The 20,378-nt window shown below is 42.5% G+C and overlaps 1 protein-coding gene across 3 annotated transcripts; it reads left to right on the forward strand.

Moving 5' to 3' along the window:
• On the forward strand, window positions 1–10,350 carry RAD52 (RAD52 homolog, DNA repair protein). 3 transcript variants are annotated; one of them, XR_011359666.1, is made up of 13 exons: window positions 1–57; window positions 2,133–2,269; window positions 2,424–2,525; window positions 2,974–3,067; window positions 3,160–3,227; window positions 4,427–4,545; window positions 4,708–4,783; window positions 5,469–5,677; window positions 5,928–6,076; window positions 6,475–6,561; window positions 8,528–8,734; window positions 9,370–9,495; window positions 9,915–10,350. XR_011359666.1 is itself a non-coding variant. In XM_069951473.1 (12 exons), exons 2-12 carry the CDS (start codon window positions 2,192–2,194, stop codon window positions 9,432–9,434), a joined length of 1,254 nt encoding a protein of 417 aa, XP_069807574.1. In that variant the 5' UTR covers window positions 1–57; window positions 2,133–2,191; the 3' UTR covers window positions 9,435–9,544. The 3 variants fall into 3 exon arrangements, 2 of the variants coding, with proteins under 2 accessions (XP_069807574.1, XP_069807585.1); XM_069951473.1 differs by lacking the exon at window positions 9,915–10,350 and having other exon boundaries at window positions 9,370–9,544; XM_069951484.1 differs by lacking the exon at window positions 9,915–10,350 and having other exon boundaries at window positions 5,928–6,073; window positions 9,370–9,544.
• The last annotated feature ends 10,028 nt before the right edge of the window (window positions 10,351–20,378 follow it).

Genomic DNA, 20,378 nt, shown 5'->3' on the forward strand with positions numbered 1-20,378 from the left:
GCGGAGCCCGGAGTGCAGAGGAGGAAGCGGAGGCCGTGACAGGAACATTGTATAACTGTATGTAACACTGCCTGTATATACATTATACACCGTATATACGTTACACCTCATGTAATACCGTATATATACATTATACCTCATGTAATACCGTATATATACATTATACCTCATGTAATACCGTATATATACATTATACCTCATGTAATAACGTATATATACATTATACCTCATGTAATAACGTGTATATACATTATACCTCATGTAATACCGTATATATACATTATACCTCATGTAATAACGTGTATTTACATTATACCTCCATATAATACTGTGTATATACATTTTACCTCCATATAATACTGTGTATATACATTTTACCTCCATATAATACTGTGTATATACATTTTACCTCCATATAATACCGTGTATATACATTATACCTCCATATAATACCGTGTATATACATTATACCTCCATATAATACAGTATATGTATATTATATCCCTATATAATAGTGTATGTATATTATACCCCTATATAATACAGTATATGTATATTATACCCCTATATAATACAGTATATTATACCCCTATATAATACAGTATATTATACCCCTATTTAACACAGTATATGTATATTATACCCCTATATAACACAGTATATGTATATTATACCCCTATATAATACAGTATATTATACCCCTATATAATACAGTATATATTATACTGCTATATAATACAGTGTATGTATATTATACCCCTATATAACACAGTATATGTATATTATACCCCTATATAATACAGTATATTATACCCCTATATAATACAGTATATATTATACTGCTATATAATACAGTGTATGTATATTATACCCCTATATAACACAGTATATGTATATTATACCCCTATATAATACAGTATATTATACCCCTATATAATACAGTATATATTATACTGCTATATAACACAGTATATGTATATTATACCCCTATATAACACAGTATATGTATATTATAACCCTATATAATACAGTATATGTATATTATACCCCTATATAATACAGTATATGTATATTATACCCCTATATAATACAGTATATGTATATTATACCCCTATATAATACAGTATATGTATATTATATCCCTATATAATACAGTATATGTATATTATATCCTTATATAATACAGTATATGTATATTATATCCCTATATAATACAGTATATGTATATTATACCCCTATATAATACAGTATATGTATATTATACCCCTATATAATACAGTATATGTTATACCGCTATAGGATACAGTATATGTATATTATACCCCTATATAATACAGTATATGTATATTATACCCCTATATAATACAGTATATGTATATTATATCCCTATATAATACAGTATATGTATATTATATACCTATATAATACAGTATATGTATATTATACACCTATATAATACAGTTTATGTTATACCACTATAGGATACAGTATATGTATATTATATCCCTATATAATACATTATATGTATATTATAGCCCTATATAATACAGTATATGTATATTATATCCCTATATAATACAGTATATGTATATTATACCCCTATATAATACAGTATATGTATATTATACCCCTATATAATACAGTATATGTATATTATACCCCTATATAATACAGTATATGTATATTATATCCCTATATAATACAGTATATGTATATTATATCCTTATATAATACAGTATATGTATATTATATCCCTATATAATACAGTATATGTATATTATACCCCTATATAATACAGTATATGTATATTATACCCCTATATAATACAGTATATGTATATTATACCCCTATATAATACAGTATATGTATATTATACCCCTATATAATACAGTATATGTATATTATATCCCTATATAATACAGTATATGTATATTATATACCTATATAATACAGTATATGTATATTATACACCTATATAATACAGTTTATGTTATACCACTATAGGATACAGTATATGTATATTATATCCCTATATAATACAGTATATGTATATTATACCCCTATATAATACAGTATATTATTATTATTATTATTATTATTATATAATACTGTGTTTTTCCTTTTTCCTCCAGTCTCTATAGGTCTCTGGTTATTATAGTTGGTCACATTGTCTATTTTCCATCTGGGGACGATGTCCGGGCGTCAGCAGACAGGAGACAGGATCAGGCCAGGGCAGGAGGGATCTGGCGGATCTGCGAGTTTCGGACAGGTAGGTGGAAAGTAACACTGTGTAGACTACAACTCCCAGCAGTGCAAGGAGAAGCAGCTGAGTATGAGGTACATTGGGAAGACCCCTGTAACTTACCTGTAGTATGTGTATGTACTCGTATAGTATGTGTATGTTGTATCTCTTGTGTTTGCAGCATAAGTACAGTGTGGAGGAATATCAGGCTGTACAGAACGCTCTGCGCCAGAAGCTGGGGCCCGAATACATCAGCAGCAGGCAGGCTGGAGGGGGGCAGAAGGTGGGTAAAGATGGCCGCCTCATATACGTAACATGTCTATGGGGTACGGCTGTCCTCCTCATATACATTACATGTGTGTATGGGGCATGACTGTGCTCCTCATATACATTACGTGTGTGTATGGGTATGGTCCTTGTCATATACATTACGTGTGTGTATGGGGTATGGTCCTTCTCATATACATTACATGTGTGTACGGGGTACGGCTGTCCTCCTCCTATACATGACGTGTGTGGGGTACGGCTGTCCTTCTCCTATACATGACGTGTGTGGGGTACGGCTGTCCTTCTCCGATACAGGACGTGTGTATGGGGTACGGCTGTCCTCATATACATTACATGTGTGTATGGGACATGGTTGTCTTACTGTCCAGGAACAATCGGCTCTATAGGATAAATGACGAATGATGATGTGAAATAAAAAACAGATGTGTTCTCTGCTTCTTCAGGTCTGTTACATCGAGGGGCACAAGGTGGTCAGCTTGGCCAATGAAATGTTTGGATACAACGGATGGTCACATTCTGTAACGCAGCAAAATGTCGGTGAGTGTCAGTATGTCTGTAAATGGTTTTAAGATCCCCTCCCCCACCATCTCAACCCCCCCATACCGTCATCACTATGTCTTCTCTTGCAGATTTTGTGGATCTGAGTAATGGGAAGTTTTATGTGGGAGTTTGCGCTTTTGTTAAAGTCCAGCTGAAGGTAAAGTCTTTATTGTATTGCTGGAGCGGCTTTTGGTCATTCATCACGTGTTATGTCTGATAATGGACCAGACATCATTATTATACACTGAAAGCGTAAGGCGGCCATACACATAAGATGTGAGCGATAGCCATCTCCCTCCATCCCCTCTATACACATGCACATGACAGGTCCTATTACATGCACAGATTTATCTGACGGATTATTGAAGTCAAAGCCAGGAATAGACTATAAAAAGGGTCATATAGGAAAAACTGAGATTTCTCTATTCAAATCCAATAGGCTTTGGCTTTAATAATCTGTCAGATAAATCTGGCTTTCTCTACTGGTCTCAGCTGATATCCAAGTCTCCTGATACACAGGCACGCTCATTTAACTAATATCCAAGTCTCCTGATACACAGGCACGCTCATTTAACTAATATCCAAGTCTCCTGATACACAGGCACGCTCATTCAGCTGATATCCAAGTCTCCTGATACACATGCACGCTCATTCAGCTGATATCCAAGTCTCCTGATACACATGCACGCTCATTCAGCTGATATCCAAGTCTCCTGATACACAGGCACGCTCATTTAACTAATATCCAAGTCTCCTGATACACAGGCACGCTCATTCAGCTGATATCTAAGTCTCCTGATACACATGCACGCTCATTCAGCTGATATCCAAGTCTCCTGATACACATGCACGCTCATTCAGCTGATATCTAAGTCTCCTGATACACATGCACGCTCATTCAGCTGATATCCAAGTCTCCTGATACACATGCACGCTCATTCAGCTGATATCCAAGTCTCCTGATACACATGCACGCTCATTCAGCTGATATCCAAGTCTCCTGATACACAGGCACGCTCATTCAGCTGATATCCAAGTCTCCTGATTCCCTGATACACATGCACGCTCATTCAGCTCGTTCAGCCAGCATCTATGTCTCTCGATCCTCGAACGCATGCATGCTCACATAGCTGATCTCTCCTGATCCCCTCATACACAGCAGATTTCTCCTGATCTCCTCCATATATTTTCACCCTAGCATCCATGTGTTTTTAGTGGACAGATGAGTGGTAAGTCACTGGCTTAGCTTCCTGAGAACAAAAGGATCAGACAAGTGAAATCCAACATGCCGACCATTCTCTCTCATAACATGAATGGAGCGAGAGGCACGTAGCTAACGTGACGCTTCTCTTCCAGGACGGCTCCTACCATGAAGACGTTGGCTACGGTGTCAGTGAGGGACTGAAGTCTAAGGCTCTGTCCTTGGAAAAAGCACGGAAGGAGGCCGTGACCGACGGGCTGAAGAGGGCGCTGAAGTAATGAACCCGACAAGAATTTATATATATATATATATATATATATATATATATATATATATATATATATATTCTTATTCAGAACCTACAAAATAATGATAATACCATCAGTGATCTATAACTTCTGTTCTGCCTATAACCTGTATGTATTCACCTCTTCAGGTGCTTCGGAAACGCTCTCGGGAACTGCATACTGGACAAAGAATACCTGCGTGCTGTCAATAAGCTTCCAAAACTGGTCAGTGATTATATACGGGGGAGTTAACATTGATGGCCTTTAGTATGAGATCGGTGGCGCCCCCACCTATCAGCTGGTTGAAAGGGCCATAGCGCTCAACTCCATTAGTGGGCACAGTGCCATGCATCTTGTAGTGGCTTATGCTGGTACTGCAGTTTTTTTTCTTTCAATTCTTAGGGTGCCTTTACACAGAGAGATTTATCTGACAGATTTTTAAAACCAAAGCCAGTAACAGACTATAAACAGAGAACAGGTTATAAAGGAAAGACTGAGATTTCTCCTCCTTTCAAATCCATTCCTGGCTTTGGCTAAGAAAATCTGTCAGATAAATCTCTGTGTAAAGGCACCCTAAGTTCCATTCAAATAATAGGACCAAGCTGCAAGACCAGGTACAGCCACTGCCAGATGTGCCTGGGCAATAATGAAGAGGCCAGAGTCCCTTTAAAAGGGTTATCCAGGATCAGATTATTACTCTAAAAGCCAATTGTATCAACAAGAAGCAACTTTGCTAGTGTCAAAGTAGAAGTCCTATCTACAAAGATGTGGCCGTGATACAGGAAAGCTTTGTATAGGTGTATGCATTGAGGCACTACAAGTATAAGAAACATTTGCAGGACTCATAGAGAATGCACTGAACTGTGTAGGAGAGATGCCTGGACTGACAGGTATTCCTTATATTCTGCAGCCTCAGAGCGAGCTGGATTTGGCTCAGACGAAGCGTCAGGACTATGATGCTACGCTTGAAAAGGCCCGCTATAATAGTTTCCGCAAACAGCAGAAATCTATGGAGATGATGCGCCAGGAGTCGGCGGTCCAGGAAAACACTGGTGGCGTTGACCAGTCACCGACCAAGCTGCATCAAGAGGATTATACAAAGAGTAATAGTGACAACAGGTAATGATGCGGTCAATAACATCTCCTTAATACAGAGACTGTAATGGTATGTATGTGGTAGGTGGAGGTTTGCAGCACCACCATGTATATGGGCAGTACATTTTGTGTGTATATATCCAGTCATTGTGGCCATGGCCGTACCGTTGCTTCTGCATCTATAGCGTGAAGTATTTGGGGTTTATTGTCAGATGAGATCATCGATTGTGATATATAATCCGACCCCATTAATGTACACTTGATATACTTGCAGTTTAGGATGTGGATCAGCAGGTCTGGTGGCCCAGCCGGAGATGGATGCCACGTATCAGCGCAAACTGCGGCAGAAGCAGCTGCAACAGCGATTCCGCGAGGAGATGGAGAAGAAGCATTTACGGGATTCTGCGGACCTAGGACAAGGTGGTAAGAGACAAGCAGATTATTAGAGGTTATTGGTCAGTGTTAGTGGCTGACAACCGATGCAAAAGGGCCAGCGATCTGCTGACTGTGACTGTGTGAGGCGTCTACTAAGGCCCCTAACTATTATATAAGCTTGTTTGTTGCTTGTTACATGACTGCTGTCTGTACAGAACGTGTCGCATATCAGTCACCCCTTTCTGTCCTGCACAGATAGTTGTATTGGGGGAAAAGTATATAGCCATCTTATATTGAAAAGTCTAGAACAAGTATTCATAACTCTCACAGGCTCCAGATGTAATATTCTATATAAATATTGTATGTAGATTATTTCAGATCTGAGCGCTTTCTAATTACACCATTTATAGTTACCCACGTGACCTAACCCTCTCCCTTTATTCTAGGAACATCTAATGCTCCAAGGGTGCCCCCTATAGGTCACAGCACCCCAGCATCAGTGCAGGCCGCAGCCGTGGACAAGTATCTGGCAGGTGAGGCCGCGCTCTGTCACCTTGCGCAGCCCTGAGATGGCTCCTCAATGCGAGGAATATAATACAGCATTGTGTACGTATAATAAATCCGTGTCTGCCTCCTGATCTCCTGTATTTACTCCGGTCCGATCAGCACAAGTGACAATAACTTTAACCCTTTCCCCGCCAGCAAATGTTTATTTTTCGCTCACATTTCTTTCCACCGCATCTTCTAAGACCCATAACATTTTTGTTTTTATAGGGCAGGGTTTATTGTGCCGTTATATTACTATATAATGTATAACAAAACCAGAAAAAAACACAAACTAATTACAATGAGAGGAGTGGCCCTGTATCTTTTGTTTTACTTTTTAAAAATAAACTTAAAAAAAAAAAGCCTTTTCATCACCGTCTTCTGACCCGTATTACTTACTATGGAGCTGAGTGAAGGCTCATATATTTTGTATGATGAGCTGACGTTTTTATCGTTATCATTTTGGCTTTTTATTGCATTTTCCCTGGTAATTCTGGAAATTGTCATTATAGTAATTTTCTTTATTATTTTTATAATTTTATTTATTTATTTTATCTTTAGTATGGACAATGCTAGAGATGGGTCCCGTGCTGGTCATCACCACAGATGGGTCCCGTGCTGGTCCTTACCAGAGATGGGTCCCGTGCTGGTCCTCACCAGAGATGGGTCCCGTGCTGGTCCTCACCAGAGATGGGTCCCGTGCTGGTCCTCACCAGAGATGGGTCCCGTGCTGGTCCTCACCAGAGATGGGTCCCGTGCTGGTCCTCACCAGAGATGGGTCCCGTGCTGGTCCTCACCAGAGATGGGTCCCGTGCTGGTCCTCACCAGAGATGGGTCCCGTGCTGGTCCTCACCAGAGATGGGTCCCGTGCTGGCCCTCACCAGAGATGGGTCCCGTGCTGGCCCTCACCAGAGATGGGTCCCGTGCTGGTCCTCACCAGAGATGGGTCCCGTGCTGGTCCTCACCAGAGATGGGTCCCGTGCTGGTCCTCACCAGAGATGGGTCCCGTGCTGGTCCTCACCAGAGATGGGTCCCGTGCTGGTCCTCACCAGAGATGGGTCCCGTGCTGGTCCTCACCAGAGATGGGTCCCGTGCTGGTCCTCACCAGAGATGGGTCCCGTGCTGGCCCTCACCAGAGATGGGTCCCGTGCTGGCCCTCACCAGAGATAGCAGCCATTACCCGCTGTGTCTGGAGCGTGATCAGCTATCTATATATAGAAAAAAATTGAAAAACGTATAATATTTATTTCCTTATGATCCCCCTGGTTTTGGCATCAAAGTAGCTGCGCAGCCAGAAGGATCCGGCAGCGAAATGCATTATACCCCATCCTTCTTTCCTTTGTTGTCATCTGTTGGGGAGGTGGAAGAGGCCCAGGGGACGGGTCCTGACCAAATCGGTTGGTTCGGCCAACTTTTTTCTAATGTTTATCAGGGCCTTTATAGCAGGCAATCCACATGAGATTGGTGTTGGGTTAGTCCAGTGTATATGGGGGGAAAGGAGGATCAGAAATGTTGGTACTGAAGATCGGAGTGTGTGCGTTTATGGGAAACCAGGGGCTGACTATCAGATTGGCGTGTATATGTCATATGACTGCAAAATACGGAAAGAGAACTACAGCAGCCAATCACATTCTGTTTTCCAGAATAAATCAGTGATCTTATTGGTTATTGGTAGCCCTGCCCCTTTTGTATAATATATGCCATGTATCACTGTGACATGGCCATACAATCTATATATAACACAGTGCTGCTATGTATCTGCATAAGACCAATGTGCCCCAAGCCGTGCTGCAGAGCTGCAATCCCACACTGCATAAATGCTGAACTGGTGTCAGCCTCTCAATCTTAAAGGGCTATTCCATTGGTGGTCTATGCCTGGCATCAGCGCAGACCTTGTTTTATATGACGTCTTCATTGTGATCCACATTTACTCCGCTATCGTTTCATTTGTAGACGACCCAGAGTTTTGGGACATCCCATTAGACTCTGTAGAGGTTGACAGCTTCTCTAATGGGAACCGGCAAGCAGCAGCTGCAACGTCTTTGTCCAGGCCTACAACCCCCCTGGGACATCATCAGATGATGACGCGGAGCAAGACGCCTCAGAGGCCGAACACTGAGCGGCAACCCATGAGAACCATGTCATGGAACCAGAACCTGGGTATGCATTGTATTGATGTGTGTGTATGGGGCGACCAGGCTGTGCCGACCTCCATTTTTTCAATGAAGCAGAAAACATGACTAAAGCCTTTTCTGCCAATGTCACGTTATTGCAATAGACTGCATACGTGTAGGGTTTGCTGACCTGTTGTGATAGACACGTCTGGGTCATTCTGGCAGTGATGTGCTTTACTTTAGCGTGCCATCCGCCCTCACGTTAGTGGCGCTGGGTACATACTGTAGCGTGTCATCCGCCCTCATGTTAGTGGCGCTGGGTACATACTGTAGCGTGTCATCCGCCCTCATGTTAGTGGCGCTGGGTACATACTGTAGCGTGTCATCCGCCCTCATGTTAGTGGCGCTGGGTACATACTGTAGCGTGTCATCCGCCCTCATGTTAGTGGCGCTGGGTACATACTGTAGCATGTCATCCGCCCTCATGTTAGTGGCGCTGGGTACATACTGTAGCGTGTCATCCGCCCTCATGTTAGTGGCGCTGGGTACATACTGTAGCGTGTCATCCGCCCTCACGTTAGTGTCGCTGGGTACATACTGTAGGGTATACAGATGATTGGCACAACTTTCACCTCTTACGTATTTTGATTTTTTTATTTTTTTTTTATTACTACTTTGAAGGTAAAAGTCCGCACCATCCCAACCAGGGCCTATACATGAAGAGGAGGAAGCTGGAGCCCTCATGACCTGTGACCCCTCAGCCCCTCCTATACAGCGATACCATTATAAGAATCTGCGTCTGAGAGGGTGACGGACATTGTAGAGTTTTATGGAATTGATGACATTTTATTCCTGTTTAATAAATCTGTATTGTTTTTATTTAAGTAAAGTCGATGGTTGTGGGTTTATTTTTACATTGTAACATATTGTGTCCAGTCGTATGGAATAGAATTAACGTCCAAGAAAAGGTAAGGAGCCATGATCCCTGTTATCATCATCTCTCTGCCCTCAGATGTTACTACACTACAATTCCCATCAGGCCTGGAGAGCCAAAGCATTCACTGTCCAGGCTTAAAGGGATTAGGAGTTTAGCTACGGCTGGAGGTCCCCCTCCCACTAGTGCAATATTTAACCATGTTATAGGTGCTGAACCCTCTTATGTAGGTTTTAAATAATTAGTTATAAAAATCCACATTGATTTAATATCATCTTCTTGTTGGGATTAGTGATGGCGACCTGCGGTGTAAATATTCCTGAAGGAGACGGAAGTTTTCAGATTACAATGTCGTCTTCAGGACTGTATTGAGGTAAGGAGGAGACAGGTTGTAGTGATGGGAATTGTGGTTCATTTGGGGGATAAGTTCACCTAAAAAGTAAATCAAAAGATCGGCTCATTTAGTTCATTCTCTCTCTCTGGGAGACTGATAAGAAGTCATTAGAAACAGTCAGACTCGGGGCCTCCAGTGTATAAGACAGAGCTCAGCAGTGACACACGGGGTAGTTACAGTCATAGGGGCCTATTCCACGGAGCGATAATCGGCAGATTATCCCTCTGTGGAATAGAGAGAACGATCAGCCGATAATCGTGTCATCGGCTGATTTTTCATCGGTCGTCACCCGCGCATCGCTACATGGAATAGCGGGCGCCCGACGATTTCACAAACATCATATATTACCTGTCCAGGCGGAGGTCTTCTCATTCTTCTGGTCCCGCACAGCAGCATCAGCTTCGGAGCGGCCTGTCTGGATTGGCTAAGCGGTCTGTCAATTCAGCCGGGCTGTTCCGAAGCTGCAGCTACCGCGCGAGACCAGGAGACCTGCGCCTGGACAGGTAATGTATTAAACAAGGGCTGCAAGGACATCGGTAACAATGTCTCTGCCACCCTCGCTAACGATTGTCGGGCCATGGAATAGGCCCAGTAAACGGGCGCCGATCTAGCAGAATGTGAGTTATATTATGAATTATATGAACCAGGAGAACCAATCAGGAGAGTCTAGTTCAATAACATGACTGCTCAGCAGTGACACCTGTGGCAGTTACAGGTACTGTCTCAGTGAGTGTGTGAGGGAGCTCAAAAGCAGTAACCAGCAGTAGTATAGACAGCACAGAGTGAGGATACAGGAGCCAGTGCTAGCAACAAGACTGGGGCTCTGGGCTAACAAGATGGCTGCACTACAGGTGAGCTGGATGAACATGCTCTCCTCCAGAGGGGCTGTATATAGACAGTGCAGTTTTATAGTTTTGAATTTCTTCATTAGATTAGTATATTCTAGGATGTGCGGAGTTGTATTACTTTCTTTTTCCAGCACAGTGATTGAAAAGCAAATGGCAGTGGGATAGAGCTGGAGCTGTGCACTGTTGCCCCCCTGGCTGTAGTTCATTTGGAACTAATCTTTGACTGTTGAAGGGAAGGACCTCCAAGGTGGTATTCTCTGGAATACTGCCTGTGCCATGCGCATCGCCGGAAAGACAGCGGGAGCTTAGGGAGTTAAATGCATGGCTCAAGTCGTGGTGTAGAGAAGAAGGGTTTGGGTTTTTAGAGCACTGGGCTGAATTTTCATTGGGTACAATCTGTTTTCCGCAGATAATTTGCACCTTAATGGAAGGGGGTCCGCTGTGCTGGGGGAGAGAATCATAGAAGGGGTGGAGGGGTTTTTAAACTAGGGATGTGGAGGGAGGACAATGTAGTGGCAGATAGGTTAGAGAGGGGACAGAACATTGAGGAGGGAGGAGAAGGGTCCTGTGGGGGGAGGATAAGAGCAGTGGATAGGGAGAATGGTCCTGTGGGGGGAGGATAAGAGCAGTGCATAGGGAGATCCATATGTTGCGGATGAACAGTGAGGATGATTGTAGTCACAGCACTGTAATAAATCCTATTTCTTATAATGAAGCGGTTAAACTTGATGGTAATATAAAGTGTATGGTTACTAATGCCAGAAGTCTAGCCAGCAAGATGGGGGAGCTGGAGGCCTTGGTTCTGGAGGAGTCCATTGATGTGGTTGGTGTGACTGAGACATGGCTGGACTCCTCACATGACTGGGCTGTCAATATTCAGGGATTTACGTTGTTCAGAAGGGACCGGGTGGGCAGAAGGGGAGGAGGAGTATGTCTGTATGTCAGAAATGATATTAAAGTGAGTGTAAAAGATGCAATAGTTGGCGATGACTGTGATGATGTGGAAGCATTGTGGGTAGAACTACAGAGGGAGGTAAAGAGTGAAAAAATTATTCTTGGTGTAATCTATAGACCCCCCAACATTACTGAGGAGGTAGATGGCCAGTTGAATAGACAAATAGAGCGGGCTGCCCGGGAGGGAACAGTAGTGGTAATGGGGGACCTCAACTACCCAGATATAGATTGGGGTCACGGTTCAGCTAAAACCACAAAGGGGGGGAATTTCTTAACCTCCTGCAGGATAATTTTCTGGGCCAGTTTGTGGAGGAGCCGACTAGAAGTGATGCTTTGTTGGATCTGGTTATTTCTAACACCGCTGAGCTGGTTGGGGATGTCACTGTCCATGAACACCTGGGGAATAGTGACCACAATATAGTGACTTTTAGCTTAAAGTGTAGAAAAGAAAAACATGTTGGGAGGGCAAAAACTCTTAATTTTAAAAGGGCCAATTTTCCTGGGTTAAGGGCAGAACTTCAGGGCATAGACTGGGAGCGGCTGCTGTCACATACGGATACAGCTAATAAATGGGAAATCTTCAAATCCACATTAAATAACTGTACTGCCAAATATATTCCTATGGGTAACAAATATAAACAGTTAAAATCCAATCCCACATGACGACAACCGAGGTTAGAAGGGCTATAAATGAGAAAAAAGGGGCATTCAAAAAAATAATCAGAGGGGTCAGCTGTAGCATTTAAACATTACAAAGAAGTCAACAAAACCTGTAAAAATGTAATAAAAGCAGCAAAAATTCACAATGAAAGGCAGGTAGCTATAGAAAGCAAAAGAAACCCCCAAAAATTCTTCAAATATATTAATGTAATGTAGGACCCCTAAATAATGGCGACGGGGAATTAATAACTGGGGATCAGGAGAAAGCTGAGTTACTTAATGGGTTCTTCAGTTCTGTATATACAAAAGAGGATGGAGCTGTGGTGGGTGGGGCCAGTGCTGAGGTGGGTGGGGCCAGTGCTGCTAACACACAATGTACTGAACTGGTTTACTATAGATATGGTCCAAGATAAATTAAACAAACTCAATGTAACCAAAGCTCCAGGGCCTGATGGATTGCACCCCAGAGTTCTTGGGGAACTCAGTTCTGTAATTTCACTACCCTTGTATGAAATATTCTGTGATTCTTTGCTTACTGGTATTGTGCCGAGGGACTGGCGTAAGGCAAATGTAGTGCCGATCTTCAAAAAGGGCTCTCGAACTTCCCCAGGTAACTATTGAATTATCCCTGAAGCAAATAAGCGAAAGGGGTACATGTGATTGCATTGGCAGCCCCTAAACAGGTTAGGATATTTTATTAAGCTAATATGTCCTATGAAATATATTGTAATGTATATATGTGTGTCTATGTATGTGTGTATGTACATACATGATTATATATATATATATGCCTGTATATATTTGTCTATGCACGTTTATATATATATATGTGAAGATTAAATTACAAGAAGAAAGCTAAATCAACTGTAGTCACTGGGCAAAAATTGGTAAGTATATAGCTAATTGGCCAGAATACGATGTGACGTCATCGTATCAATTTGATAAAAACACCCGATGCCAGTGACCGTTGATACAGTTACAGCAAGACCAAGAAGAAAGAGTTTGTCTGTACTACTCGCTGTGGATATTTTAATGCGCAATGGAGGATCTCTACTTTAAGGTCTTGAGCAGAGCTTCTGGTTTGGGCGGTGAGGACTGGTTGAGACACTGCCTTTCTGCTACATCGGACATCGAGGATATGACACCTACCAGACCTGTAATGCCGACTCCGACTGTTCCCGGATCCCTTATGGCCGACATGGGAGCGGGACCGTCTTGCTCATCCCATCTGCCTGCCGCTGGTCCCGGAAGATCTGGTCCGGTGGCGGGATGCGACGTCGATGTTGAGGGCGGTTCTTCTGCTGATATTGATGTCAGATCCGGAGGCGGAGAAGACTGCGTCATTCGTGGGCGGTCCGGAGGACGGCGCAAGCGAGCTAAGAAGATGGCGTCGCCGGTCCAGCCGTCCGGCGGGAGTCGGAATGGGCAAGCAGGGATGAAGAAGAAGAAGTCGCTTCCCAATAAGAAATCCGACCCTAACCCCACGACTACTTCTGATGGTGCCGAAAGGGCTGATGAATTAGGTGAGTGTGGTGCGTTCAGCGCCCCCCCTGTGCTGCCGGCTGCTAATTCATATGCCGGGCATGTTACTAATGTTGATGAATCTTTGTTGTCTGGGATCGCCACATTATTGAGGATGTTGGGCAGTGAGAAATTGTCTAAGGCCCATGATTCTGCCAAGCTGTTAACCCCCTCTACTGAGACTGGTCAAAAATCCTTCGGTGCTGCATGGGTTAATAAATCTGTTGAAAGTGACATGCCCATGTTAGACCGTTATGGCTCTGGTGATTCACAGTTTGAAACACAGCCTGTGCCTGCTGCGAAGCCTGGTGTACCTGAAGTCTGTTTTAGAGAAGTGTTGCCTTGTAATATTTCGCCATTGGGTTTTCATCTATCTCAGGCTATGAAAGATAAGATATGGAAATTAGAGTTTGTCGATTTGTTTTCACTGTTGCCTCAATTTAAAGAGAGACTAGTTGATAAAGATGAGAGTGAGAAAAAGAAGCCTGTGATTTACAAATCTTTTAATAATTGGTTACAAGCCTTTTGCATCTACTCCTCCGTTTTGGGTGAACGTCATCCATCCGTTTGTGCTTCACTTTTTCAACATGTCGACATTATATTGGAAGCATATCGTAGTTTTGGTGGTTCGGCTTGGCTTCACTACGACGAATTGTTTCGTCAGAAATTATCTGTATATCCAAATCTGAAATGGGGACAAAAAGATGTAGGGTTGTGGATTCAATTGATGATCCCACAAAGAAATCGCCCGACAATTTCTCCTACTCCTGCGCAGTCCTTTCGTAAAGGACTGTGCTTCGCTTTCAATGAGTCATCATGTAGATGGGCTCAGTCTTGCAAGTATAGACATGAGTGTGCCCACTGTTCAGGACCTCACCCGGTGTCCCGTTGCTTTAAGAAAATGGGTCACGTGGGACAGCAGTCTTCTGCGTTCAGAGACTCGATTCACAAAAGCACGGACTCCGGTGACGCTGGACGCAATGCGCAGGTGGCTAAATCTCTACCCAAACAAACAGATGGCTGATTTGTTAATTTTCGGTTTTGAATGTGGTTTTCCGGTGCCTCCATTTGAGGGTGATGGCTGTCTCATTGTTAACAATTCCAGGTCAGTTTTGTTCAATAGTTCTGCTGTTGATAAAAAATTAGATGTGGAATTGAGAGAAGGTAGGGTGGAAGGCCCCTTTTCTTCCCCCCCTTTTTCCAATTTCAGGATCTCTCCTTTGGCTTTAATACCAAAGAAAGAACCGAATAAATTTAGACTTATTCATAATTTGTCCTTTCCCGCTGGCGCCTCGCTTAATGACTCGGTCGACAGGTCGCTTGTCTCGGTTCATTACAGTTCTTTCGACACGGCTCTTGATTTGGTTAGGTCTTGTGGACAGAACGCCTTATTGTCAAAAGTTGACATTGAGTCGGCATTTAGGTTGCTGCCTGTTAATCCTACGGGTTTTAATTCTCTTGGCTTCAGATGGCGAGATATGTATTATTTTGATAAATCCCTCCCTATGGGGTTTTCCATGTCATGTTTTTATTTTGAATCTTTTTCGTCGTTTTTGGAATGGGTCTTGGTTGAGAAGAGTGGTCTGGTGTCTTGTTGTCATTATTTGGACGATTTTCTTTTTGTTGGAGCTCCTCTTTCTGGCGATTGTGAGAAGTTGTTATCCTTGTTCGAAGATTTGTGTTCTGAATTTGGCGTACCTTTAGCCTTGAATAAAACTGTTCTTCCATGTACTAGATTGGAATTCTTGGGTATTGTCATCGACTCTGCTAAAATGGAGTTTTGTTTGCCGGATTCTAAGATTAAGAAGATTCTTCATTTGTTGTCCGTTTTTCTGAGTAAAAAGAAATCTACTTTGAGAGAGTTGCAATCTTTGTTGGGTAACCTTGTTTTTGCTATTCGCGTTGTCCCAATGGGAAAAGTATTTTGTAGGAGAATGTATGCGGCTACTAGGGGCCTCTTCTCTCCTCATGCTCACGTCCGTATCACATTGCCCCTAAAGGAAGATATCCGTGTTTGGGTTTCCTTTTTATCTGAATTTAACGGCAGAGCGGTTTGGCAGGAAGACTTCGTTGACACTGATGCTCTCGGCCTGTACACCGATGCAGCTGGGAGTTGTGGTTTTGGTGCATTTTGGGATGGTCATTGGTGTGCTGAGGTTTGGCATCCCAAATGGATTGAGTCTGGCGTTACTAAAAACATAGTGTTATTGGAATTGTTCCCGGTTTTGGTTGCTCTCTCTTTGTGGGGCAGTTATTTCCGCAATAAGCGGCTGATTGTTAACACAGATAACAAAGGTGTTATGTTCGCCATCAATTGTATGTCTGCTAAGTCTGATATGGTTGTGATGTTATTGCGTCGTTTATTCTTGCTCTGTTTCAATCTTAATATTTGGCTTAGAGCTAAGTATGTGCCGGGGATATCTAATGTTATAGCCGACTCTTTATCTCGTCTGCAGCTTCATCGGTTCCGGTCTTTGGTGCCAGATGCGGATCCCGAAGGACTGTCTTGCCCACCCGATCTTTGGGATTTGATTTGGAATTAATGTCGGGCTTCCTGGAGCGGTCACTCTCTAAGAATACATGGAAAGCCTATGCTACTGCATGGATACGGTGGAGTTCCTTTTGTAGTGAACACGGTTTCTCCAAGCTTTCTAGTTCCCCCATGTGCTACTTGTCCTTTTTATCCGATCTTTTGGCAAAAGGTGTGCCGCTATCCGTTATTTTGCGGATTATTTCTGGTGTATCGTTTTTTCAGAAGTGGTTGGGCGTTTCTACCATTTCTGCTTCTTTTGCTGTTAAGCAATTGTTAAAAGGTGTACGTCTGTCTAGGGGTCCGGTTCCTGATGGACGTCGACCAGTTACTTACCCCCTCCTTGTACGGTTGTTGGATGTTTGTAGTCGTGTTTGTTTGTCCGGATATGAGACTGCCTTGTTTCGGGTATCCTTTTCCTTGGCATTTTTTGGGGCCTTTCGTATTTGCGAATTGGTTTCCAATAATGTTTCATCCTTTTCAGCTTTGTCCGTTGGTGATGTTAAGGTTTATAGTAATAAAGTTTATTTGTCGGTTAGGCGATCTAAAACTGATCAGTCTGGAAAGGGTGCTACGGTTGCTCTGGGTTCTCTTGTCGGTGACCCCGTTTGTCCTGTCCGCTTGGTTCTCGAATATTTATTGCTTCGTCCAAATGTTCCTGGTTCTTTCTTGATTCATGTTAATGGTTTGTCTTTATCCAGATTTCAATTCATTTCCGTTTTTAGAAAATGTTTAGAAGTTTTGGATGTGGATTTAGAGGGGTTCTCTGCGCACTCGTTCCGAATAGGTGCAGCGACCGAAGCATTCAGACTTGGCCTCCCTCCTTGTAACATTAAAGCTATTGGTAGGTGGAAATCTAGTAGATACAAGTTGTATATTAGACCTCACTTATCTTTTTGATTCTTTTCAGGTCCACGCCCTACGATCATATGGATTTTGGGACACTCCTACGTTTATTGGGCACACAGGCGTGCCCTGGAAAGATCGTATACGACTAACTTGGGTTTGAGTGGCGTATCCATTTTTTGGGCTGGAGTCAGAGGGATGCGCTGGGACAGTTTAGTGGATTTGGTTGAGGGGGTATGCAGAGTCTGGCCGCCACCCGACATACTTGTTATACACCTGGGTGGCAATGATGTCGGTCGGCGTCGGACAGATCTGTTGTTCCATGACTTTAAGCTTTCCTTTTTAGTCTTGCGATCTCTCTACCCGAACACTGTATTGTGTTTCTCTGAAATTGTCCCGAGATTGACTTGGTCGTTCCCTGGTTTTGTTTACCTGGATGTTATTAGACGTCGTCTTAACCGGGGAATGGCTAATTTCATGGCCACAGTCAACGGTGTCTCTTACCGTCATTTAGATGTTGAGGGTTTTTTGCCAGGTCTTTATCGGTCGGATGGTGTACATTTTTCCGATGTTGGTCTGGACATATTCAATGTTGGTCTACAGACCATCATTGAATTGGCCGCAGCGCGTTTGGGCTCATGCTCGGCTGCGCCGGCATTGTTGGGTGGGTCTCCCCTGGATAGTTAGGGGCGGACAGTGATAGTTTTATTTAAATATATTACATTTAAATATTATTATTCTATTAAAATATATTCATTGGAAGTTTGAAAACTAGGTTATAGTTTATATGATAAATAAATAAAGGTTTGGTATGAGTTCTATATGAGTAAACCTAAAATAAACCTGTGGCCATATATACCACATTACTCTATACGTTGTCAGTGTGTTAATTTTTTAGATATGTGGGGTTGGGCTCGTGCCAATTGCACATCACATGAATTATCCCTGAAGCAAATAAGCGAAAGGGGTACATGTGATTGCATTGGCAGCCCCTAAACAGGTTAGGATATTTTATTAAGCTAATATGTCCTATGAAATATATTGTAATGTATATATGTGTGTCTATGTATGTGTGTATGTACATACATGATTATATATATATATATATGCCTGTATATATTTGTCTATGCACGTTTATATATATATATGTGAAGATTAAATTACAAGAAGAAAGCTAAATCAACTGTAGTCACTGGGCAAAAATTGGTAAGTATATAGCTAATTGGCCAGAATACGATGTGACGTCATCGTATCAATTTGATAAAAACACCCGATGCCAGTGACCGTTGATACAGTTACAGCAAGACCAAGAAGAAAGAGTTTCCCTCCCCCCCCCCTTTTCTTTTTATTCCAGTCGCAGGTTTATTTGTAGGTTACGTCGCTCTTTCGAGTTGGACATGTTTCTTTTGTTCTCCTTTGGTGGGTCTCCCCTGGATAGTTAGGGGCGGACAGTGATAGTTTTATTTAAATATATTACATTTAAATATTATTATTCTATTAAAATATATTCATTGGAAGTTTGAAAACTAGGTTATAGTTTATATGATAAATAAATAAAGGTTTGGTATGAGTTCTATATGAGTAAACCTAAAATAAACCTGTGGCCATATATACCACATTACTCTATACGTTGTCAGTGTGTTAATTTTTTAGATATGTGGGGTTGGGCTCGTGCCAATTGCACATCACAAGACCTGTAAGCTTAACGTCCATTGTGGGGAAACTATGTGAGGGGCTTATAAGGGACTACATCCAGGAATATATAGGGGGTAATAGTATATAAGGGACTACATCCAGGAATATGTAGTGGCTAATAGTATTATAAGTGATAACCAGCATGGTTTTACTAAGGACAGAAGCTGTCAAACCAACCTAATATGTTTCTATGAAGAGGTAAGTAGAAGCCTGGATGGCGGTGCGGCTGTGGATATCTTATATATGGATGGGGGGGCGGCTGTGGATATAGTGTACCTGGATTTTGCAAAAGCGTTTGACACAGTTCCTCATGGACGTCTGATGGGTAAGTTAAAGTCTATCGGTTTGGAAAATTTCATGTGTAACTGGATTGAAAACTGGCTTAATTATCGTACCCAGAGAGTGGTGGTCAATGATTCCTACTCCGAATGGTCCCCGGTAATAAGTGGTGTACCCCAAGGGTCAGTACTGGGCCCTCTTCTCTTCTGTTTAACTTGTTTATTAATGATATTGAGAATGGAATTAACAGCAATGTTTTTATCTTTGCAGATGACACCAAGCTTTGTAGTACAGTACAGTCTATGGAGGATGTGCAGATATTACAGGCTTTGTAGTACAGTACAGTCTATGGAGGATGTGCAGATGTTACAGGCTTTGTAGTACAGTACAGTCTATGGAGGATGTGCAGATATTACAGGCTTTGTAGTACAGTACAGTCTATGGAGGATGTGCAGATGTTACAGGCTTTGTAGTACAGTACAGTCTATGGAGGATGTGCAGATGTTACAGGCTTTGTAGTACAGTACAGTCTATGGAGGATGTGCAGATATTACAGGCTTTGTAGTACAGTACAGTCTATGGAGGATGTGCAGATATTACAGGCTTTGTAGTACAGTACAGTCTATGGAGGATGTGCAGATGTTACAGGCTTTGTAGTACAGTACAGTCTATGGAGGATGTGCAGATGTTACAGGATGACTTAGACACACTGAGTGTCTGGGCGTCCATTTGGCAAATGAGGTTCAATGTGGATAAATGTAAAGTTATGCACCTGGGTACTAATAACCCGCATGCATCATATGTCCTGGGGGGAGTAATAACCTGCAGCATCATATGTCCTGGGGGGAGTAATAACCTGCAGCATCATATGTCCTGGGGGGAGTTACTCTGGGAGAGTCGCTGATGGAGAAGGATCTGGGTGTACTTGTAGATAAGACTACAGAACAGCACACAATGTCAGTCAGCTGCTTCTAAGGCCAGCAGGATATTGTCATGTATATACCAGGCCTGGACTCTGGGGACAGGGAT

The sequence above is a fragment of the Dendropsophus ebraccatus genome, chromosome 1 (genome assembly GCF_027789765.1).
Source record: "Dendropsophus ebraccatus isolate aDenEbr1 chromosome 1, aDenEbr1.pat, whole genome shotgun sequence".
Taxonomy (NCBI): Eukaryota; Metazoa; Chordata; class Amphibia; order Anura; family Hylidae; genus Dendropsophus; species Dendropsophus ebraccatus.